This window comes from Amblyomma mixtum, chromosome 8, assembly GCF_055824585.1.
Source record: "Amblyomma mixtum isolate Tamu chromosome 8, ASM5582458v1, whole genome shotgun sequence".
NCBI classification, from domain to species: domain Eukaryota; kingdom Metazoa; phylum Arthropoda; class Arachnida; order Ixodida; family Ixodidae; genus Amblyomma; species Amblyomma mixtum.
Window position 1 is genome coordinate 86,678,511 of NC_143019.1, and position 25,213 is coordinate 86,703,723.

A 25,213-nucleotide genomic window follows, 5' to 3' on the forward strand; every position below is an offset into this window, starting at 1 on the left:
TCTAATTTGTTTAATTTATGGAAACATTTAAGCAATTAATATATTTTTCTTGTTTCTGTCATTCTACTTTTCTACTTACTTTTTTTTATCGCACATATACTTCCTTGCAATCGGCACCGTACCTTAGACAAACCCCCCGCGTAGGTTGGTGCGATGTTTACTTAGGGGAAGAAGAAGCGGAAGACTGCCAATCCCCCCATGGTGGTATGTGCCGTGCCTTTAGAGGAAGAAGAAGAAGCGGAATGCTATGGGAAACTGTCTTCCAGACTGGGGCCCTGTGGACGAGCAAACAGGCATGACTGCTCGAGAGAAGCGGCTGGTGCGGGACAGTTGGCGGCGCTTCTGCGAGAAGAACCCCGACTACGGCGTGCTGCTTTTTCTCGGCATGTTCACCAAGCGCCCGCAGTACATTGCGCTGTTCCGCACCTTCAAGGGCAAGAACCTGCGCCAGCTGCATGAAGACCCCACGTTCAGGGCGCACGCGTACGCCGTGGGCCACCAGCTGTCTGCCATGGTCGAGTCCCTGCACGAACCCCTGGTGTTCATCGAGCTGATCCGCAAGAACGCTGCCAACCACCGCGTGAGGCCGGGGGTGCGGCCCGAGAACTTCGAGGGCCTCTTCTCCGCGACGCTGGAGGAGATGGTCGCCAGCGACGCGTCGCTTATGACGCCGGCCACTGTCAAGGCCTGGGAGAGGCTCTTCGAGGTGAGTAGGGCACGGGTCTCTTCATGCTTCTTCGATGCTGGGTAATTTTGTGATGCCCTCGCTTGTGTTGGGACTGGGCCTCCGAGCCTGGTCACCACGGTTGGGTCTAGAGCACCTCAGCCTGCTGCCACTGTTGCGCAGCGCTGAGCCAAGAAACGGTCGAGGTGACAGTGAATCAAAGGACGTTTATGTACAGTCTTTGTCAAAAGTAACCAGGCTGAACGTTTTTTTTTTTTCTCAGTCGTATATTAAAGCTATTCTGCCAGCCCTCAAGCTCGAAATCTCTGTATGGTAAGACGAACCCCTGTTCTCACCTTCAAAGAACTTTTTGATTTTTAGGGAAGCCGTGAGGGCTCTGTTATACGAATGAGAAGCAAACCATGCAGCCTGGTTACTTTTGACAAAGACTGTACAATATGTATAAGGGCTTTTACACGAAAGATACAAGGGCCGAGAGCATCACGGGCTAGCACAAAGAAGTAGGGCGGCCCCGGGCAAGCGTAGCTCCAGCGAGATGGCTCCTCTGCTGCCCGTCTGCTCTTGGCCCTTATATCTTTCATGTAAAAGCCCTTGTACATATTGCACATAAATGTTTTTTTCACTCACCGTCGCCTCGACCGTTTCTTGGCGCAGTTCTGCGCACCAGTGGAAGCAGGCTGAGGTGCTCCAGACCCAACCGTGGTGACCAGGCTCGGTGACACACGATTTCCATGTTCAGGAAGAATTTGCTGACGCAGTTTCACGACTGTCCTAAGAGCGGCGTCGGCCGCTCACTTCGAGACGCAGAGCTCGGAGGCTTCGTTCGTTCAGATCGCGCTTGGAAGCGCTGCAGTACGTTAGCTCAAGAGCGCAATCACCTGTTTCTTATATTTAGTTGGCTTTTTTTAATGCTGCAAAAAAGGACCACTAGAAGATACGATGCTACAAAAAAAAATCTGGATGGGTTGTTTCGTAACCCCCTCTGCAACTTAAAATGCACGTTACCCTAAAGTGAATATTAAAAGTTTTACATACTTAATCATAGCTAATTAGCTAATTATTCGGAACTAAAAAATATTCTGAGGAGCACCACACGACGGGAACGAATATTTCTTTGGTTTCAGCAAGTACGGTGCGCCACCATTTTTTAATCCTTAGTTAAGGTTGCTTCAAACACCCTGTATATCTACAGTTCTTGATACTCCTTGAGTAGAACACTCACATTCTTTACGCCTTGTACCAGTGAGAGAAATGACTGGTATTGATTTCCCTAACTCCCACGAACCCACACATCTCAAACCCATCTTTATGACATGCCGACAGACTACACATTCTCGAGAGTTTTTATTACCTGATGAACGTCGCCCTTATAAACCAGGCCCATTCATAACATTCTCATTGGTCAAAAGGTGGACGCAAGATTCGGCCGCAACATAGTACGGTGCCCGCTTCAATGAAAGGACCACACAGGACTTCAGCGCTGGTACTTTGTAGTCAGTTCATTGAAGCGGGCGCTTGAGTTGGCCTTGATGCGGGCGCCGTACTCTTGGTCGCGCTATAGTTCTTTTGTTAGCCAACTGGGGCGTCGATACGATTTGGGTAAAGGAAAGTGTAGTAGTCGCGGAAGCGAACTCAGCCGGTGCGCATCATGTCTCCTACGGATAACTAAAGACTATCTGGAATGTGATCTGAACTTTGTATTTTCCAGACAGTGAACATGATAACGAAATCTGTCTTCGACGAGACTCGGGAACCCTTGTCTCCTGACAAAAAGCCCGAGTCGCCCGAAGGCCTGCCGTCTGGCGCCACCTCTGACATGACCAGCCCGCAAGGCAACTCTCGGACACCCCTGGCCGCCAAGACTACCACTGGGGCTGCTTCAGAGAAAGGCACTAAAAAACATCGGCACAAGCCACCCTCTGAGAAGCCACAGAACTAGATTCGGGACAGTTATTGATCGTGCTGGTTGCAGCGCCGAACTCTAAAAAGAATACCACGAACATAGGCAGGCTTACCGTTTCAGTGTATCATGTTTAGAGGTTAACGCAACGGACAAATATTTCGCTCAAAATGTGTACGATGAAGTTTTGTACGCGTGCGTATTGACTATTCACGTTTCATCAAATGCGCATACAACTATGTGTATATACATACAGCGATCGGAGGAAATCTGCATGGAATACATATCTTCATCCTCATCCGATGGCATAACAATGCAGAAAGAACTCGTTACTGGCATGGGTGTACTGCAGAATTACTTATCGATAGAATACAATGATATACGTTTTACAAATTTTTTCACCCTGAAATCACCTCTCAAGTGACACATTTCATGATCCGGTTACGAAGCGGGTACAGTGTAAATTGTCGAACTCAGCTTCACTAACTGGGGCTTTACCCCCCTGTGAATATAATTTTCATCACGAAGGCTCAGAAGACGCCGCTCTGCTCGTCGAGTGTTGCTAGGTGTAATACGACGTAGTCGCTCCTGTGGAGCAGGCGCCACTGTTCGCATTGTGATTAACTTTACTTTTGCACGGCCGTCAGGTTGGTATTGCGTTTCTGTGTGCGTGTGCAAAATGTTCTTTTCCCAGACAACATAACTAGGGTAAATCGAACAATTTTTTGTTCTTGTGCATCCTGCCATGTTTAATTAATTCAGTAAACGTGCATGACTACTTTGCACCCAAAAAATTAATAAGCCTGAGGGGAACAACAGAAACGCAGCTTGAGGCTGACTGTGGCCTCTCAAGGCACGCACGTATTTACGAGTTCTCGCACTGACGGAGACTGTAGCAGGACCACAGACACGGAACCGTGCCTAAGTATAATTGCGAACAACATATTGTACGTCTATGTAAACTGGCTGTGAACAAGTAACTGACGTTATCTGCTGTTCACATCATGGCTAGACTGACTACGGTACAGATTTGTCAGACAATGGGTTTTGTGAAAGCTGCAGAGGTAGTATGTACTTCTGCATGTCACCTGTGTGTGCAGATGTTCAGCTGTCAAAAATATTGCTTGCAGGGACTACTATGTGTGTTTGGCAAAGAGGTCATTGAAAAGTTTTGAATGTAATAAATGTCATTTTATGGCACTATATCAACCTCAATTAAGAAGGTCACGTCAGATAAACGAAGTTTAATGAATACTGCGATGAAGAAACAGTGAACCTGACAGTTCAACCTCGTTATAAGAAGTTGAAGGGGCCCCGACATTTCGTTACAGGCGCCGCTTTATAATATTTGCTGTTATAATTATAAACTACCCTGGTTGCAACTGTCGCATGCGATTATGCTTACTTGCCACTTCTAACCGAGGGCAACACTGTGGGCGTGTGTGCACTGACCGACCGCTGCGTGTAGTGTCCACCATACTCCCTCGAAAAAGGAACGCATTCGTACCGGCAGCTGCAGAGAGATACCGTCTGCTCACTCCGCGACCGAGATGCTAGCCACTTTGTCGACTCACTTCAGAACTACAAAAAACTTCACACGACGCACCGACCTTCTCCCGCACAATATGCAAATATGCAATATGCAATAGCAACCCCTTGAACCATCGAACTGTAATTCCCTCCATTATCAAAACAAAAAGGCAAATGACACAGAGACTGAGTGAATAAGCACCGCTCATTGAAGCTTAAAGCCGAAATGAAATAACAGAATAGGAACAGTGTCCATAAAAACAAACGTTCTGCCCTGGTGTACTCTGTCCAATGTTAATGTGCACAAAAAACTAACGAAAACAAATGGTTCAGGAGAGGGACACCAGAGAAGATATGCAAAACAAAGGAAGGTCGGAATGAAGGTGTTGGAAATCTTAAAAAGAAGAAAAAGCCCAGGAAACTGTGGTTAGCGAAAAAAAAATAAAAAGACTACAAAAAGAAAAGACTTGTGCCGGGATAATTGTAGGTACTGATAAGAGCCTGGGCAACATGGAAAAACTGCAGTCGAACAGTAAAAGGTGATACATGCTGAAAGGGGAACAGACAAAGTAGAAACAGTGAGACACAAATATACGCACGAAGTCACACGGCAAGTATTCTTGGGCAAAAATTTTGAATACGACAATATTGTCTGATGCTGCTATAAAAAAATGATGGCAATAGCCCATTTTTCTAATGCATAGCCAAATCTTTCTTCTAAAGTCTTTCCGTGACTCGGATCTAGTAGTTATGACTGCAAAAAAAAAAAAAATATTGGATACGTTTTTGACGATAGCAAAAACGTTAACAGCAAAGAAAACGAGCTTGCCGAGTGGAAATCTGCGGATATATTGATTATTATAGTGAAGTCCTCAATATATGAAATAATTTACGTTTATAAACTCATTCCCGTTGAAAAATCATATCGTCCCGTATTGCTGGGTGTGAACCAGAAAGCTACCTGCATGTCCAAGCATGTACAATCTAATGTAGTGTGCAGCTTTTGGCGCGAAAGCACAGCTAGTTCACGAGGTGAAACTGGCTCATCGCGTTTGTGTGAGTCATCGAGTTTACACCGAGGGTGCCCTTTGCCATATCATAAATAAATAAAATAAATACTGCCGCGACTGGTACTAGCGGCAGCAGGGACACGAACAAATCACCTTCGCTGGCCGCTGCACTAGAGCACCGATCTCGCCTGATGTTAAACTGCAGAATACTCTGGCAGTGTGCAATGCACATCGGCGTCTTCAAGAACTAATACTACTGGAAATGAAAGCAAGTGTATTCACTGAAGACTCAGCTAGCAAAGCCGACGACAATACTTTTTACATGAAAGAATAGGCCCTCTACAGCCGTCGTTGTCGAAGCTCTGTACTCATTAACCCTTTAACGCTAAGTGTCGCGAAAGGGTGAGATATCGAACGTAAAATGTGGAGTTATGTTTATTATTAAATACAAACTTACGTCTGAGTAAAGTATCTTCTCGTGTGCAACCCGCACCAGAAAATCGAAAACCAAGGCGAAAGAATGTGAATGCGGATTTTATGCTAATTTCAGCGAGGGAGGGCGTGTGGGTTCGGTCCTCAGGTTAACCAACACCGCAACATACAGTGTCACTGATGCATGTTAAACCAATTTGCGGCAAACTAGGGCAAACTATGGCTTAGCAGATGGCTGAGAAGTTTTGCGTCATCACAACTTGTCTTTGAGTCCGAAGATTAGGCTGTTTACCCAGTGGATCATCTATGCATGGATGGCAACCCTAGCAGACATGGTGAACAGCTGCGAGTGCGCCATTAGCAACAAACTGGATAGATAGGGAAATAATGACATCTTTGGCATCAGAGACGTAGTCTCGTCTCTTTTCGGTGAATGCGATGAATCAAGAGCTGTAGAGTGCATCTCGAAATAAGCCCTTTTCTTCATAAAGTGATCACCGTCTGGACAGCAATAAATGTGCCTAGTCGTACTTATTCGAGTTGTGTCTGCGGGCTACGCCAGAGGATATTTGTTCTGTCAAAGGATGGGGGAAGGTGCAGCTGACCTTAGAACTGCCGGTTATATGCGTGAGACAACATCATTTTTTTTAACTGCAGAGAATGTTGATTATTGGTGTCGGCGAGTACATATGATGCCTTCTCAATGCCGTGAAGAATTTGCTGATAAAGAAGGCCTGCGCATGTCTAACGAAAGCCCATGTTCAGTGATGCTTTGTGTCTGACTGAAATTTTTGTTTACTGAAATGAAAACATTTTGTGTACCATAAATGCTATAAGATTTTGTGTTTCCTTTACAGAAAGTTGCAACGGTTCTTTTAGTAGAATAAAATGCGGAGCTCTTGTTCGTTGCGAATTCGAGACGATGCCTATATCCGCCATTTAGTATGTACAGGAGAAAATATGTCAGTACATTATCTGCTAGAGCAGTTCCGTCTTTCTCATGATGTACAGTGACCTCATAGCGTGTAGTGCAGTGAGTACCGTAAGCTGTTATAAGATGACACTTTGTCCAGAAATAACGGAGACAACTACAGTACAGAGTACAAGCTTGGTAAGGAGAGCAAAAGGAATAGCTAAGACCACTGATAAATACACGCCCTTTTACATAAAAAAACATCTTTTTAAAAAAGCATGGGCTGCCTTCCCATTATCTTACCAGAAGCCTCTCATTTACCTATCAGACTAGGAAATTACGTTCTCGAATCGAGGGATAAATAAGACCGTCACCAGAGATAAACGCTTCAGCCTAAACCTAGAGAAATGGTATTGTTGAAGCATTGGCCACAAGACTTAGGCTTCACCCACTCTACCGTTCCTTCAAACTTAGGCTCCGAGGCCTGTAATCCTCCCTCTCCTGTAGCGTTAGTTGCTGCACTCGTATTAGAAGTCATGTTGACCGAGACAACTGAGCTTTACACACGATTAAGTCACTGCACAAATGCAGCAGCAGTAATGATGACGGAGACGACAGTGCATTAAGACGACGGCTGTCCGAGTTTCTTCTTCGTGTAATGGTAAATAAAGTATGAAATGGGTGAAAATAAAGATCCTTGAAGATAAAGCACCGTCAAGTGTGAGACTCAAAATGATTGCTGTAAATGTGCGCATTGTTCCCTGCGGCTTCAGTGACATCTATGAAAGAATTACTGTTCTTTCTCCGGTACCAGTACAGGCATTTCAGTAAATTATCGATATCCACGTAGAACGTACCACTTGGGCCAACAAGCTTAGGCGCTTTAGATGTGAGCATACAATAATTGCTGCCACGAAAAATGGTGAGTGCAAAGGAATGTATGAAGAAGTGGCATCAATCCTTACACAAGCAAAAGAACTTAAGAAAGCTTCGTTCAGGAAGGCTATGAACACATCCAACATTTGCATTAGAAAGCCAGGTAATGATTAAAACAAAAAGGCAGTAAAAAGTGCCAAAAAATGGAGATGCCCCAATTAACAATAATTGGTCGCTCGCCGGGGCAACTTTCATTTTCAGTATTTCCTTATGATGGCGTTTCTTAATCCCAATTATATTATTGTTCGGATTTCTCGCAGTAGATGGTACCTGTTCTTCTTCTGTTCTTCTGATCGGTTTGGCTTTGAGCGCACGTTTGTCCCTTATAGTATATCAGCCAGACCGACACCATAAGACGAAAAGCAGGTCATATACATACTGTATTGTGCGTTTTTATCGTAAAGACTTTCAAAATTTTTCTTACCTCAACCGCTGGCTTCTTTGCGGTGAAACTGCACACAGAGCTTGCGTATTATGGTAACTTTTGTATCGTAGCAAGTTTTACAACGGTACTTACTTAGTTGAGCCGTGCATGATGCAAAAGCGCAATCGCGTGCGTCGAGATCGGCGTACCGAAACCCAAAACACCGAGTTTTTGCTGAAGGGCGGCAGTAGCGCCATCTGTCTTCCACAACGAAATTAAACAAGGAGAACACAGCTCAGGACTTCGCGACGTCGTCCTCCGACGCTTTAGGAAAGCCACGAAAGCAGACGATATAAGCTGAATTGAATACAATCATTGCACGAAAAAAAGACGTCAAACAATATTCTTTTAATGGCAAAGCCTCGTTAAAATAGTTGATTCTGGCATTTTTTCCGCTCAGTTGGCCGAAAAAGTTCGAAGCGCTTCAGTTGAAGCAGACGAAAAGGCCCCCGCGCTCCTTGCAACGCTCGCCTTGGGACGCTTTTCGCTGCAGACGACAGATGGCGCTACTACCGCCCTTAAAAAAAAAAACGGTGTTTTGGGCTTCGGTACGCCGATCTCGACGCACACGATTGCGCTTTTGCATCATGCACGGCTCAACTAAGTAAGTACCGTTGTAAAACTTGCTACGATACAAAAGTTACCATAATACGCAAGCGCTGTGTGCAGTTTCACCGCGAACGAGCCAGCGGTTGAGGTAAGAAAAATTTTGAAAGTCTTTACAATAAAAACGCACAATACGGTACAACAGCTACGCCTTTCAGCGCTCCAGTTTATGCAATATTTTATTCTCAAAGCAAAGGGCGATTGCAGCGATACATGAGATGCGGCTTCCAAAACTGCCTCTTAGCATGTAGCAGTAATCTTGGGAAATCGCATTCTTGGCAGCCGAACCTACATTTTTTGAGGCTATCATGTGAGTAACTTGCTGAGAAAGGCAGGGCGGGGAGCTGTGAATTAAGAATTCCAGCATTCTTCGCCAGTAACACATGCACCGGATTTGTGTCTGTAATAGCCATCCTGACAAAAGCAACCGTATGCGCAATCGTCTTTGCATGCTTTCTCGTAACCGTCGCCTTCTTCACGACGGTCTTCGCAGGATTTCTCGGCGCAGTAGCTGCTGACACACTCCTTGTACTCTTGTCTGTCTGGACATTCTGAAAGGAAGCAGGAAAATACCATATTGTTTAAAAAGAGCACAGGAGAGGTTAATGGAATAGGTCAAAGCGCAGCACAAGCCTCCTTTCAAAAGGAACGCCGTCGTATCAGTAATAACCGTCACTAGTATAACGGTTCAAACTCTCACAGCAAACTGTGTATCCACATAAGGCTTCATCTTCAGGCAAATAGGATACCAAAGTTCCCTTGACGAAATTTCCCAGAATCCAAGTTTTTCAAACATAGTTCGTATATATTGAAGGCAAACAGCGGAACGACGCACACAGAGTAGAAGCAAAACACAGGACAAGTGCTGACTCACAACTGAAATTTATTTAAGGAAAGCAGTACATTTTATAGAAAAAGTGGCCAACTTATCAGCTAGTACACAGCTGTCTGCGTCGTTGCGCTGTTTGCCTTCAATATGTACCACCAACTCGCCCGTTTGGCTATAGTTGGTATGTTTTGGTATGGTATGGTATGGTATGGTATGGTATGGTATGGTATGGTATGGTATGGTATGGTATGGTATGGTATGGTATGGTATGGCGTAGTATGGTATGGCAGGTTATGGTACGCTGCCGAGGATCAAAGACGCAAAGATGCACACTGATTCAGAAAGACTGTAAAGTGGAGAGCTCCATGGTAATTTCTATCAACTAGGCTTTTTAAACGCTCGCTGCCAGCGCGTAGCACGCGGGCATTCTTGTATATCGCCTCCATTGAAATACAGCTGCTGCAACCGGGATCGAACCCATGACCTTGGAATCAGCTGCCAAAAGCCGTAGCAACTAAGTCAGAGTGATGAAAGGAGGCAGAGTGATCCGTTCAAGTCATCTATTATAGTTTGTCGGACATTATACATATAGGTGCATTTTGTGCAAAATTTTAGAGCGCAGCTCTTTGGCGCCCGTTTCTGCGTTTTGCGGCGTCGCCGTCTCCGTTGTAGTCGCCGTCGCCGTTGTCTGTTGCAACCAGCATTGGACACCTTAGTCGCGCTTTAAGCTGTGAAACCAATGGAGCGGGAGCACGGAAAGCAAAGCAAAGGCGCATAACTTCCCTCTCGGAGCAGTGAACACCTCATTCTTGCTTTTGATCGTAGTGACAGATGTGCTCTGCATGCGTTGGCATTGGCAAGTTGTGCAACTTTATGGAAAGGAAGTGCGCGTAACTGGCTGCCTGGGTCAGTGTACGCTTGAATCACGCTGACAGGCACATGGGGGTGAGGAGAGAGAGGTGCGGGCTGAAGGCATTGACAACGTTGTGCCAGAAACGCGGCGCTGAAGCCATGGGCCATCGGTGTTCATTGTGTTCACTGGCGTTGGCAACGTTTTACACTCTGATCATTTTAAGGAAAGGAAGTGCGCATAACGGGCTCCCTGGGTCAGTGGACGCCTGAATCGCGCTTATAGGTATGAGAGAGAGATGTGGGCTGCATGCGTTAGCGCTTGCAACGGTGAGCAAACTCTCGCGATCAACCATTAACTGGCACCTGCCAGGGGGGCAGGGGGGGTGGGGACTTTAATGTAGTTGTAAAGACAAACAGGAATTCCTTACCACTTATGCGGAAGAACATCCCGTTCCTCCCGGTCATTACGCCTCCCACGGCTGCGACAAGCTCGCGAAATACTTGGACAGACCTCGTCAAGTACTGTTAGTGGAGTGTTTCTTGAAGAAGAAAAATGTGCGAAAAAAAATAGCCGACGATTACGTTATTGTCTAATGCGAAACTTGAGCGCAGCTCATCAGCTGTTTCAGCTTTTCGATAGATTGAAGCAAAGAATGCGAGCAAGACATGCATGTACAATTACAGACAGCTTTTTGTTTTTCAGACATATTCCTTCTTCAAGAAACACTCCTCTAACAGCAAAGTTACACTTGAGAGGGATTACAATACAAAAGAGTTATTGCACTTAAAGTGCACTACCACAAGAGAGAGAGGCAAAGAAACAAAACAGTGTGTTCAATGAAGCTTAAACGGCGGCTCGGGCGGTCAACGCCCTTCTTATATAGGCTCGCTTCACAACCGTCTGTTCTTCGTACCAAGGCAGGCGTGCACATACACACAGTGTCGGCTGAGCAAACTCCTTCTCCTTCGCGCGCTGGGCGCGCATTCTTATTGGTCAAAGGCCGGGAGTGGCTTCGAGTAGCATCTAGAACTTTCTGTCGTGGCGCCGCCCCCGTCGCGCGAATGAAGAGGTGATGGGCATCTCTTAGCGCACGCAAGGCTACGCCCTCTCCGTCAACACCGCGTAGAAACGACTCGGACAGTCTAGAGCATTCGACGGCAATCCCCCCGCGCGCCGCGCTGGTGAGCGGTGGGAGAGGGGGCAGCCACACACATAAGGTTAGTCGCTCTCCAGGGGTTCCTTCTATCCCGTTATACGACACGCGCCAGCAAGAGCCCTGCGCGCGGCGCTCTTTCTTTTTTTTTTTGTTTCGTGCTAAGGAGGGGAGGAAGTTGCGCTTTCGCCCACTCCTGGTTACAACGGACAACGACGACGGCGACGCCGCGAAACGCAGAAACGGCCGCCTAAGAGCTGTGCTCTAATCATCAGTTGTCTGTAATTGTACACACATCTCTTGCACGAATTCTTTGCTGCAGTCTATACAAAAGCTGAAACAGCTGATGAGCTGAGCTCGAATTTCGCATTAGTAAGTAACGTAATCGTCTGCTATCCTTTTCGAACTCATTGACAGCCTTCTCTGAACACGACAGTGCCCATGACAACCGCAGTGTTATGCGATGGACTGCAGCTCGCTATGACGCTATCTGTTTTTGCCGCGAGATCGACATAAATGTCTTGGAACCTTCGCTCCGATAGGTTGGATCGGCGGCGCTCGCGGAAACGCAAGCGCTTGCGGTTCGCTTCCATGTTCACGGAGGGTTTTCTGCCAAAGAATACACGCCCTCTGCCATGAATGAATGATAAACTGATTTATTTATTTATTTATTTACAATACCACTAAGGGCCCTCGTGCGAGGGTATTGCACAGGGGGGGGGGGGGGGGGGGGGCGATACAAGCATAATAATATGACACAGGCACTTCAAACAAAATACACGTAATAATGAATCAAAGCTAGTAATGTACACAAATAACACAACAAACAACGCAGAATAAAATACTCACTACATGCATATAATACAACAAAAATACCAAATTTGTTAGTCCATGGTTTCCTTTAACAAATGCTGAAACGATTGTAGGTTAACCTCGGTAGCTATGTGTGATGGCAAGTTATTCCAATCTATTATAGTGCGAGGACTGAATGATTTCGCGTAGAGCAATGAATGACATGTGATACGTTTTATTTTGTTATCGTGGTCGCGGCGAGGAAAGACTGCAGGGTGTGGCAAAAAGAAGTCGTTGTGGAGGGTGGAATGGTGATACAGTTTGTGAAGTAAGGTTAGGCGAGCGAAATGGCGTCGATATGATAGCGGTTCCAACTCGGCACGTTGTTTTAATGCTGTGACACTGGTGAAGAGTGAATAATCTGAAAAGATGAAGCGAACAGCACGGTTTTGCAGGGATTCAATGTTGTTTATGATGTAAGCTGGTTGAGGGTCCCATATGGCAGAAGCATACTCAACGTTCGGGCGGATTAGCGTGATGTAAGCTAGTTTTTTTAAGTATGAAGGCGCGTGTTTCAGATTACGCCTAAGAAGGCCGAGTGCGCGATTTGCTGATGCTAAGATTGTGTTAATATGGTAATGCCAAGTTAGGTCAGACTGAAAGTGAACTCCTAGGTACTTGTAAGTTGTTGTAAGTTCTACTCTATCGTTATTGAGGAAGTAGGCTGTAGGAATTCGAGTGGAACGGTTAGTAAACGACATTAACTTTGTTTTAGATGTATTTAGAGACATTAGCCAGGAGGAGCACCAAGCCGTTACAGCGTCAAGATCAGTTTGAAGTGAATGGCGGTCGGTTTCATTAGTAATATTACGATATATTACACAATCATCCGCGAATAACCTAATTTGAGACGATACACACTTGGGTAGATCGTTAATAAAAATTTTAAAATATCAGAGGGCCAAGTACGCTTCTCTGGGGGACTCCAGATGTTACGGGGACAGAAGACGAGTTAAAGCCGTTGACAGAGGTGACTTGTTTTCTGTTATAGAGGAATTGTTTTATCCATGAAATAACGTTGGGATGGAGATTTAAGTTTGTCAATTTGGTTAGGAGTCTGTGATGGGGAACGCGATCAAAAGCTTTATAATAGTCTAAAAATACTGCGTCAAACCTGTAAGCCAGCGTCCACTGCGGAATATATGTCGTTAGTAAAATGTTAAATGCGTTAATTCGGCTAATGCAATGCGACAGAAGTGAGAACTCTAGGAAACCCGGGGATTGGCACGCAACCGCATAAACCCTGTTTTATGATTTACGTTGAGGTTGAGGCTTTACTTATTTCAGAGATGGAGTACTTACATGGCACTGTATGGGTTCGCCTTGTAGCGCACTCATGGGCCTAATATTTTTGCAGCAAAAGAGACCCCTTCTCTTCAAATTCCCACTCGTGCCACTCTGCGTGGGGGCGCCACCCGACAGCGCACTTCTAGTGTCTAGATGGGCCCACAACGGAGATCTCGACATCTGAAGTCCTTCGTCAGGTGGCGCTTCTACGGAGAGCGGCGCCGGTCGTAACTTGTCGGGCGTCTCTTACCTTTGCTCACGATTCTGCATGCCTCAGATGAATACCCTAAACCTGCTCTCTCCATGGATAGGTGCACCCAGCGACGCATGCGCGCTGGGTAAGAGCGCATGCTTGCATCTCCTCGCGCCTCGCGCAGGCACACGTCGACGCGTATCTCGTGCACCGCAACGCGCAACGCTGCGAGTTTAGTCTACGCAAGTACTCTCTCCAGAAACCCCCAAGCACCGCGTTCAGCGGCTGGCATGGGGGTGATGAAAACATTTAAGAAGGGAAGAGACTGGTCTGCGGCAGCGTGCCGCGACCGCGTTCCACTTTCGGCGAGTGCGCGCTGCCTTCGCTGACATCTCGACTTTCGCTTAACGGCCGACTATGCCGTAGCTTCCTCCGGAAGTGGTAGGACCGCGCGATCATGCGAGCGCAGCGTGGTCACGTGACCGTGTTCCAAGCGATTGATGTCGGAGAAGCGGTGGCATGAGATGCGAAGTGTCCGAAATTTAAGCCACGGTTCTGCACTGCGCTACACATCAGGCCCCAGCTAATTTTAGCCAGGGTTTAAAAAAATTGGCTGTGGCTAAACCCGGCTAAGCCTAGTAAAATGAACGAAAAGCTGGGCTACGCATGGTTTTCCGCTCAAACGCAGCTGGTCTCCGATCTGTATCAGCCGCATGATCCAACTCTGCCTGCCTTCGATTGCAGATCATTTGCCGCGAGGGCCTGGCACGCAGTTCAGCCATGATATCGTCCAGAGAGGACAGCCACCTTTTATTTTGTCCCTCTCCACTCTGAGCACGGGATTTGGCGAGCGGTGGCACAGGTGTTACTCAAGGTGAGGGAGGCAGCTGCGAGGAGCGAGCGCAACTGCGGTGCGGCAGCGAGCCAGGCACGTGATCTGACGTCACAGCCACACATCCGTCCCTCCTTCTGGTTGAGGGCCATTGTCTGGTGGTTTCGACATTGAGCTTCGCATGAAGAGAGTACAGCTTTTCACACTCATATATACAGGTTCACTCAAGACGACGGGACAAAATGCGTGTTGCTTTGTAGAGCAAGGCAGACTGTTTTTTCTATTCTGCTAAGATGCATAATTAGTCGAGAGTAATTTACCAACTTCACAAACAACGAAGTTCGGCAAATGATTTATACTAGCAAGTTGTAGAACGGTCCTCAAGAGGTCTGACTGACGTCTTGCGTTATTCTTTTTTTTGTTAGAACTGTTCGGGACTGGAACAGTTTGCCATCGAGCATTGTATGTATTACATCTGATAAAGCATTTTTCCATGCACTGAAATAATTGTTTTGTACCTATAATGAAGTCTGTACCCCCCTGTTGTAATGCCCTGCGGGGCGATGCAGGTAACTAATAAATAAATAAATAAACAGTTCTATGTTTCCATCTTCTATGCATTAGTTTTTTCCCGCTTGCTCCAGATGCCCTCGAAATGCAAAAAAAAAACATTAGAGGGGCACTAAGCTCCACATTAAGGGTATGACGCGATTGCGTAATGGGTTAATTCCCATATCAGTAAAACGTCATTCTCTACTTTTCATTTATAGACTGCTGCATATCCTCGTACGCCTACTGGCGCAGTGGTGCAGCGGTTAAGTGACGCGCCCCTGCCCTGGGATGGAAGGTGCTCCAAGCGGTGGGCCTTGTGCGGCCCAGCTTGCTCTTCCCGAGCGATCAATCATTACTTTGCACCTGCCACGGTGGGCAGTTTGCTCACTATCCGGTGAGCAGGTAGCGATGACACCGCACGGTCACGTGACCTAGTTGGCCCGCCTGTCTCCTAGGTTGCTCTCTGATCACCACCTTCTGGAGTCATACGCGTTATTTATTGTTATCGTTATTTATCGTTATCGTTTTTTTATTTTTATTTTACCAGATTTTATGGGTAATGGGGCCTTGAACGCCATCACGTTAACAGCACATGACATGTCCGCTTGTGCAACGCCATTTCAGCGCTCTAAAACGTACCCTGTAGAAACGACGAGATCATTTAGTTGTGTGAGCTGCTGCTTAAAAGGCGGCAGGGCAGCGACGCAGGCGCTGGCTATGCAATTTACGCCAGCTGTACTTCCCTCACGGAGGTCCATGGTAGCGATTGGCAGACGCAGCGCTTATCGCTTGCACTGGGGTAAATGGCACATCCTGCGCCTGGCTGAGAAAACGGATGAAACAGCTGGAAACAGTTAACGTTATAAAACATTATCAACTAAAAAACCCATGCTGCTGCTGCGCTGGTTCGAGGAGGCAGACGCAATTGATTTATGGCCAGGTGTGGTTGAAAGGCCTAAAACGCTGCCTTACTGATGCCGTTTCCGAGCTTTTGGGTAGAAAACACCCACAAGGGCTCCTCTTTTAGTAATTTTTTTGCCAAAAAGGGATACTACAAGATCACCGCGTTTTTCAACCATGGCTGGAACGTCCCACATAATGTCAGAAGTGTAGCAGTTCAAGCAACATGAGAGAGCGTAACACTTCTATAAGAATTTGACCACCTTGCTGCATAGTATATCGTAGTATATTGGCGATTTGATGGTTTATGATTTATGGGGCTTAACGTTCCAAGGCGACTCAGGCTATGAGAAATGCCATAGAGAAGGGCTCCGGAAATTTCGGCCTTCAGGGGATCTTTAACGTGCACTGACATCGAACAGAACACGGGCCTCTAGAAGTCCGCCTCCATCGAAATTCGACCGCCGCGGCCAGGATCGGACCCGCATTTTGTGGGTTAGCAGCCGAGCGCTATAAGCACTGAGCCATCGCGGCGGTTTTACTGGCGATGCGGTGGAAAAAATACTTTGTTATTAAGACATCGAATCTGGTTCTATTTGAATAGAGCTCCCGAGCTGGCTTATTGCGCTACATCCCAAAACGCAGACCGAACTATTCCGGTACACATACAAATAATGTGCATCTAAAACGTAAGGATGCCTCAAAATATTGTGGTGGGTACCTAGCCTTGTTGGGATAATAAGAGATGCTCTCCGTCTTCTCAGGCTTTCAAAATATGCAGGCTATATATATAAAGAGCGGATTTGAGGACACTGAGCTCATTTCAGTCCTTGAACAGAAAATTAACAGTTGGCTTACGTCCGTGCCTTCTATGCATGCTAGCCAATTGAATGCCCTCCTAGAGTTCCTATTGTTAACTATTGTCCAAGGATTAGATATGGAGCTGTAAATTTCCGTGCATGTGCTGAGAGAAAACATTTAGACATCACCTTCGTTTATGGACAAATCAGAATACAAAGATAGAATTGTACTTTGTTGACAATGTATAACATCTGAAATGCCCTAATCAGCACTTACCTGTTGATGATGATTCATCGCTCCTCTCACCATCAGACTGTCTTTCTGGGCTTGCCATATCGACTGCGCTGGTCAGGAGCAACACTAGTGCTGCTGGAAGCAAGATCGCAGTCATGTTTCAACCTACACAGTTACAGTCTTGGCACCCAGTGAGATTCGTGCAAGCTAGTTCTAAGAGTTTGGGGGTTCGCTTTCATATCTGTCATCTGCTTCTCGCTTCTTAGCGAGTCCCTGCAGATAGCACACTCCCATCATAACGTGTCGAAATAGATTTTGCGTCGTCAGGTACGACGTACGATAGAAACAAAAAAGAAGGGTAGGCGGGAGCGCTTGCTTTACGATACTAAGTTATGTCCAGGTGTAAATAAAGACGTTCATATTGGCAGGAAGCAGTGGCAACGAATGCTAGGGCTGTGACAAGCCAACCTTCTTCAAAGTTTATTGGTTATATTCTGAAAGCACGTGGTTTCTATCGAACTAATTTCTTTCTTTATACACTCCTCGTGAAGGCGTTCGCGTATCTAAGAGTTTTGTAGAGTGTGAGCTGCATAACAAATGTAGGAACGCAATTAAAATAAGTTGTGGCGATCATGCGTGAATATGATAGCATATTTTAATGTCTGCTTTGTACAGATGAGAGTGATTGTTTTGTGCGCAATGGTTGGTTGTCGTTTCAAGATATATAAACAGTACTGTACAACGCCGTTCAGAAATATAAAGTGCCCCTTGGTTGAATATTAGCTGTCAGCGCTCAATGATTCACTGTCGTCTGCGACGACTGATATTGGACTCTTCTTTAGAGCCTGCTCAAACGCGTAGCCGTTAGCTTCGCGCGGGAGCATTTTGTTCGACCTTGAAAAAATAGAATAAATTACTTTTTTTGATAGAGTTACCTCTTGCCGAAAAGGTCTCACTAGAGCATCAGGTATACGTATTGGAGTAGCGCTTCCTATATTGGTTTATTCCCTCCGTTTCAGCACTGGTCAGGAAAATAAAACAAAGCAGTAAAAACTGGAAACGACGCTCTGCACTGCATCTTCGGGGTGTCTGAGGTACATTTCATTTATTTGAGAATGTAGTGTTCTAAGGGCAGTTTCCAATTTGCTTCTCGGAAAAAATTTCCTGAAGGGGAATCCAATACTAGCAAATTATTGTCCACAGAAAAGTCCTGAAGATCATACGCTTAGAAGGTTTTGTACAATTGGATTTTGTGGGCTCCTACTTTAACTCGTTTGCACATTCGTAGGCACCAGGCTATGCCATTTTGAATTGAACGGTGTATTGTCTCAGCGTCCATCACTGCAGTTTGGGAGAGCTCCCAGGCCATCCAACGGATGTAGAATGGATATTGGGGCCGCACACCGGATGCTACTAGACTTCTTTCGAGAGTACAATGTGTGCCTATATTTGTAAACAATGCTATATTGCAGCAGGCACACTGTCACAAAAAAAAAACAAGACGTCCTGGAGGTTTACCTATCAACTAACTAAAGTGGGCCTGGTGAGGGTGGCATCACAAGTGAGAAAAGTTGCGCCTACGATATAAAAGAATTCAGGAGCAAGAAGCGGGACGAAAGGAGTTCATATTTGTACGTGTGTGTTTGTGGATTCGGGTGCATACATTTAATTTTTAATCGCAGGGCCGCACTGCACGAAGATATTGAATTAAAGAATACATAGGCAAAGCAGACATGACCGATATTGCTGAAGGAATGCGAACTCCGCACTCAAAAACGTGGACGAAAACGAGCGGACAAGAGGAGCACCAACTACCAACAGAGTTCAATTTTTGTCGATATAAGCACTAATAACCTGCACAGAAATACACGAAATCGACAAGAAACAGGCGCTGACTCAATCGATGATGAGATAAATCTGGAAAATTATAAAATGGGCAAAGTTGTTGGCACGCGCGCATCGTACCGTTCAAGAGAGCGATCTCTTCGCCATTGAACTTCTGTGGCAGGTTGCTAGTGGGGCCGCTTTTCTTCAATGCTAGTTCTCTTCTATGATTTCTCTTTGTATTCAGCAGTTAGACGTACCTTTAAACTCTGTTTCTTTCAAAATTAGGAAAATTGCAACTTTCGCAGTCTTTATCGTGTGACGGCCGCATCGATTTTGTAGCGAGAGCTACATTGCCCGCAGTCTCGCCGTTTCGCTATGTACCTTCGGCGCCACTTGTGCGCATGTGCGAGGAGCCGAGTGACGTCACAGCCGCGCAGCTGGGGCGCCGCGCTCCACGCCGCGCGCCTCCAAACGAGAACAGCCGCCGAGGGACGTCACAGCTGCCGGCGCCGCACGCTGACGCCGCTCGCCTCCGACGCGTTAATTTCAGGGAGTCGAACCGGTATTTTTTCGGGTTCGGTTCGGGTTCGGGTTCACGCCTTTCGGGTTCAGTTCCGGATTCGGCTCCAGAGGGCCATTTCGTTCCGGTTCGAACCGGTTCGGACCGTCTTGAACCGGTTCAAACGGGTTCAAACGGGTTCAGGACAAAAAAAAATTAGAACGCAGATGGGTTTCAGTGATATGCGGTTTCTTTTTTCTTGCACATCGCTGTACAAAATAAAAAATGCAAAGATTTGTTTACGAGAACATAAAAGTGGGCAGGACAAACGGAATTCTGGAGACGACACAGACGCCGACTAACAACTGGTTAATATATTCTCGGAAAAGTATATGAAGGCGCAGGACACAGTGAACAATCCAGAAAACAGAAGAGCAAAAATTAAAACCAAAAACCAAACTGCGCATGCACATCGTAGTCGAGTCATGACATCTTTTTCAATGAAATTCGAAGACTATATTCCATAGTAGACGGCACTCCCCTGTCTCCTTGACCTTATACAGTTGCCACGAAAGCCTGGCTTCTTATCTACGAAATTGATGTATGGTGAAGCAACACGCTCATCTGCATCAGTATAGTCAGAGTAGAAGCTTGAGCGAGTTGGTGATGGTTCACTTGCCACATAGCGCTAAAAAGACACGGACACAAGAAAGACACAGGACGGGCGCCAGCGCCCGTCCTGTGTGTCTCTCTGTGTGTCTCCCTGTGTGTCCGTGTCTTTTTAGCGCTATGTGGCAAGTGAACCATCTGCATCCTTCCTGATCATAAAGGCCTCCACCATCTCCCTAAACATTCGATCAGAGTGATTAAACAGGAGACTTGTCTTTCTAAGTGGTGAAGCAGATGAGCGTGTCGCTACACCATCTATCAGTTTGCTAGTTAAGGAGTCAGGCTTTCTTGGCGTTGTGTGAGGTCCAGGAGATAGGGGAGTGACGTCTACTATCGAAGATACTCTTCGAATTTCGTTGAAAAAGACGTCACGACTCGACTGTGATGTGCATGCGCAGTATGGTTTTTAAGTTTTAGCCTTTGTACTGTTTTTTTTTCGGGGGGGGGGGGGGTTATTTCCTGTGCCCTGCGCCCTTATATACTTTTTCCAGAATAAAATAACCAGTTGTTAGTCAGCCCTCGTGTCATCTCCTTTCTTCCTTTTGTCGTGTTTACTGCGTTACTTGAGCACGAAAAAATTGTTTAATACGAGATGTTCTCACTTTACCCATTTTATTGATTGTCCGCAGAAAAAAGACGAATTTAACGTAAGAGCCGCAAAATAAAATGTACTCGAAATAAATGAAAATCGGCTGTGTATATACGCTATAATCCACCTTATGAGGTGTAGGACGAAAAGCCGATACATTTTGCACCTACAAGACCCTCCAGCTTGAGCAGTATGGGAGACCCCGTATAGCGCGAGTAAGAGGTCTCGTACGCAGTGTACTTACGGCCCCGTAAGTACGCAGTGTACTTACGGGGCCCCAAAATTGCTGCCGCACGCGCCCGCTACGTTCCCGCGCACTACTGAGAAATGAAACTGTCATGATTGGGACGTATACATACAGACAGATACCTTTCCATGAAACCGAAACCGACTTGTTAGTCCCCCCTCCTTTACTACATGGTAAGAAAATGTTCAAGAATCCCTCCACCGCCCATCCCCCCCCACCCCCACCCAACGAGAGCCTCGTGGGAGCACTGGCTCTCCCTAATATAAAGAACTTACCAAACATATTTTATTTAAATCACCTATTTGACATCGCCTTTGTGACTCACGTTATATATCCTGAGCCCCTATAGCTCAGTATCTTCAAAAACTCAGGTAATCGTGGCTTCTCACTATAGTAAAATAAGAAATTTGTTCGTGATAGAATGTTTGGGACTCTTCCTGGGGCGCTATCAAAGGCAACCTTTGCGTCCACAGAATTTTTTGCGCCCTTGATAGAGTGATACAGAGGGGTTAATCTGGCGTGCACCATTTGTCCACCAACTTGTTTCAGGCATTTATTTCCGAAGCTACAAACAACCCCTTTCTGGCAGCTATGCTTATTAGGTGAGTAAGGGCTTGCCTGTCTTTTTTGGACATGCTCGCGAGTGCTGATTCATTCTGGTTTCTCACTCTTGGCTTTTACTTACCTGTACGGCCTCTCCACAAGGCAGATGACAAATTTTGCGATCGGTCATTACTTCCTCTACCCATACATCTACAGCCTTACCTAAACTTTCTTAATACTAGTGTATTAAAGCGAAGTCAGCGGATGTACAGTGGAGCCCACTTTAATGGTCACAGATATAACGAACGTTCGCTTATTTCGAGCGGGTGTGGTGCTACCGTGAAAATATGCATAAGGGCAACGGAAATTCGTCGCAGATACAGCGAACAACTCTGGCCACACCACTCGGTTATAGCGAACGAGGTGGCGTGGTGAACTACCCCGAGGTTGTAGAGGTCGTCCTTCCGCTAAGCACGCAGATGAAATAGCGCCTCTCAACCTTCATTACACCGCCCCGGAAAGGACATGTCAACCCAGAAATTGAATTAAAAGACGGCACTACTGTGCACAGCGCTAACCGGAAAGTCCGGCGTCCGGTAACACTGTAAATGTTAATGTAAACACGGTAACGATATGCTATAATTCTCTATTGAAATAGTAAGTAACCGCCGGCCAAACCCGCGTCGATGGCCAACGAGGGCAATCATTGCCTATGCGTTCGCCGGCTCGGCAAAGCATCCTGAGTAGCGTGAGACAGGGGCATCGCCAAAAGCGAAGCTACTGACCAATCTCGCGGATCAACTAAAAACAGCGATTAGATAAATTTTGAAATCCTTGCTGGCCATCCCAGTCACGTGGTATATGCATAGCCTGCCCAGTCGTCTCAATCTTTGGCGCCGCTGTAATGTGCAGGCATTGTCATATAGCTGACAGTGCAACGGATGCATTCCCAGGCAGCACAACAACATTGGCCGAACGTCGCGCAAGTGTTGGCAAAACTTGGCACGAACATCGGTCCTACACTGGCATTTGGGCCGAGCGCTACCACTTCACACATTGGCCTTACTTTCATGCCAGTTTTGGGCCAACGCTCGGCCGATCAAGCGGCCAACGCAATCCCGATGTTCGTTCTGCAGCATGGACCAGCAAAGGTCTCATACTGGCATCCAACTTTCAAACATTGGTAGCCAAGTTTCAAACATTGGTAGCCAGCTTTCGAATAATGGTTTCCAGCTTTCGAATATTGGCATCCAGCTTTCGAATAATGGTTTCCAGCTTTCGAATAATGGCATCCAGCTTTCGAACGCTGGCACATGCAATTAACCCACTCGCCAATGACCGGCACTGTGGATAGATGTACATACATAACATTCTACCTAGCAAATATTCATAAATGAGGTTGCGAAAGAATTCCAGAAAAAAGACCCGTTTATTGCTTTGAGTTACAAGAATCACGCTTCTAGCGCACACAGGATGGTTTGCGCTACCACCAGCCACCCTGGGGAGTAAAGAAAAGGGGCCCAAGAGCATGGTGGCAGAGGCTGTGGGAAAACAATTTATTTTCAAGTTTGGTGAGTGCCGATCAGGTTGGACAAAGCATCTCGGCAAGCTGCTGCGGCACGGCTAAGGCATCCAAAAAGCGCTCAACGGAGCTGTCCTCCAGTGAACTGATCAGTCATATCCAAAGTAATCGTTGCACTCCACTTGCAAGGGGGCTGCTGGACTGCATTCAAACAAATTCCTCGTCCAGTTCTTGCACGATGGCCTCACGAAGTGCCAAGCCTGCAAAGAGATGCATGATGTCATGGTAAGTTGAATTATGGCCATCACAGAACAAAAACAAACATAACAAAGATAACACCGAATTTTGTGAAACACAGTAATCGTGAAGACACTAGCAACATATTTTACAGGATAATTTTTAATTTATTCTTAAGAACCAGCCCCACATTAGTTGCACAAAGTGGAATTTAATTTACTAAACTTCCCTTACACCAAATGGTTTAATTTAGTTTAATGCGTCGTGTCGCACTCCCAGTAAATATATTCAATGCGAGATAAGGAAATTAATGTGATATTGAAAACAGATTAATGTATTATTTTGTTTTAATATCATAACTTGTGTCTCTAAATTGCGAGGTAATTTTTTATTCCAGTAAACATGCACAGGCTGTAGCGTCTCTTCCACATGGACGTCAAAACAACATTTTTGATTAGTTTTATTTAATGGGGTCAAAAATGCGGCTTGCGACTTTTGACGAAATACGCTGAACGCAAGGAACTCAGGGCACCTTTGTTTTACCTTAGTTGCTTCGCATGCATGCTATAGTTGGATTCGAAACTGCAACTTGAAAACCACACAAAAATACTAGTCTGATAGTCCAGAGTAATGCCCTTTTTCATTGCGAGAGAACTTGGGCAAAAGCTTTAACCAGTAATAGCGGATTTTCTATTGAGTCTGCAAGAGTAGAAGGCAAAAAGAAACACTACGGAAGTATTACACATATCCTTACCAACTAGTCTGCAGTGGAAAATTAATTAAGCGGTTCTGATTTCCGTCGTGCATAAGCGGTAAAGGACATATTTCCGAATGCATCCTATCTCAATTCATATGAGTTCAAACCCGCTGTTAGCCAAAGTAGTGAATCTTTAGTGAGTTCATCTCACCAAAGACGAAAAATTAAATTCTCACCATTCGGCCACAATTCCACTGCGCACGACGTCAAGCAAGCCATTTCGCAATGAGAGTGGGTACACAGAAGTCGTCCTCGTGCTTTTTGGCTCGCTCTCTTCTCCTGCCGAAAAAATAAAGGCGCATGTAGTCAAAGCAACATTTACTACAAAAACCACTTTAACTTCCAGACGTATATCAAGATAAAAGAGTTTTAGTACTTACAAAAGATCTTGCAGGCGGTACGAACAGCGTCGGAGCTCTCCTAATATATGAGTGTGGCTTTTCGCGTGCGCAGACTATGAACGGGGCTAGCTCGAGTGTGCATGCATTTTCGTCGCGTTGGTTTGCACGTGGTTGAGCTCCGCCGTGCAGTCAAGAATGTCTTATTGTGATGAGTCGCGCGGTTCCAAGACGAGCAGTGGAGACGATGGTGTGGGGGGGTGGGGGGTTGGCTGGAGGGGAGAGAGGAATTTTCCTTTACACAGGTTTTGCGGTTCCGAGAAAAGTCCTCGAGCTGAAAGGTGGAGACAGGGAGGTGGAGGAACAGCGAAGCGCGTAGCTGCGCGCGAGGGAAAACAGGTTTGAGAAAGTGACAACCAGAAAGAAAAAATAGCGCTTCGCGGGGTGGGGTGTTAGCCCGCTACCTGGAAAAGGGCACGGCCGGGAGAACAGGTGGGGAGATATTGGACTTGAAGACTTGAAAGAGAAAGGGAAAGAGGCCAAAACACGTGAAAAGGGTTTGGAATTTTTGGAGAATGAGTCACATGGCCACAGGCAGTACAGAAAGGAATATCTACAAGAGAGAAGTGGATGGGAAACACGGAAGCGTCAAAGTATTGCTACAAAGCTGCAGCAAAAGCCTGAAAATTTTGAAGTGAAAAACATGGAGCTTCAAGATGCATTTCGCCAAAACGACTTGAGACACTCGCGTATTTTGTGGGGCCGTATGATGTGGCTTCTGTTAGTTCAAGATAGCTTTAAATGTTACCACATAATAACAAAAATATAAAGCAAAAAAAAAAAATATCCAAGCAGAATGCGCGCTCTTTCATAGTTTCATGTACCGTACATGCGCCAAACAAGCTAGGTTAACATGCGTCTAACGCCAGTTGTCAGTCCATTTATTCAGTGGTCGTCGAAGAATCCTCAAATTGTTTGTTGGTGTGGAAGTTTCGCGCAAAAAAGCAAAAACAAACAAAGGCATGTTGAATTGTGGTTCGCAACTACTTTCGACGGTTTTCAT

The 25,213-nt window shown here is 46.0% G+C and overlaps 1 protein-coding gene and 1 long non-coding RNA gene across 2 annotated transcripts; one reads left to right on the forward strand and one right to left on the reverse strand.

The window, feature by feature from the left end:
* Window positions 1-247: 247 nt before the first annotated feature.
* Window positions 248-2,624, forward strand: LOC149333341 (globin-like). The gene is made up of 2 exons (XM_089556033.1): window positions 248-706; window positions 2,394-2,624. The coding sequence occupies exons 1-2, from the start codon at window positions 248-250 to the stop codon at window positions 2,622-2,624; spliced, it is 690 nt and encodes a 229-aa protein (XP_089412159.1).
* A 20,204-nt stretch (window positions 2,625-22,828) lies between these two features.
* LOC149333342 (uncharacterized) lies at window positions 22,829-24,196 on the reverse strand. The gene is made up of 2 exons (XR_016284934.1): window positions 23,989-24,196; window positions 22,829-23,078 (listed from the first exon to the last, which is right to left on the reverse strand). It is a non-coding gene; the product is annotated as an uncharacterized LOC149333342 (long non-coding RNA).
* Window positions 24,197-25,213: the final 1,017 nt, after the last annotated feature.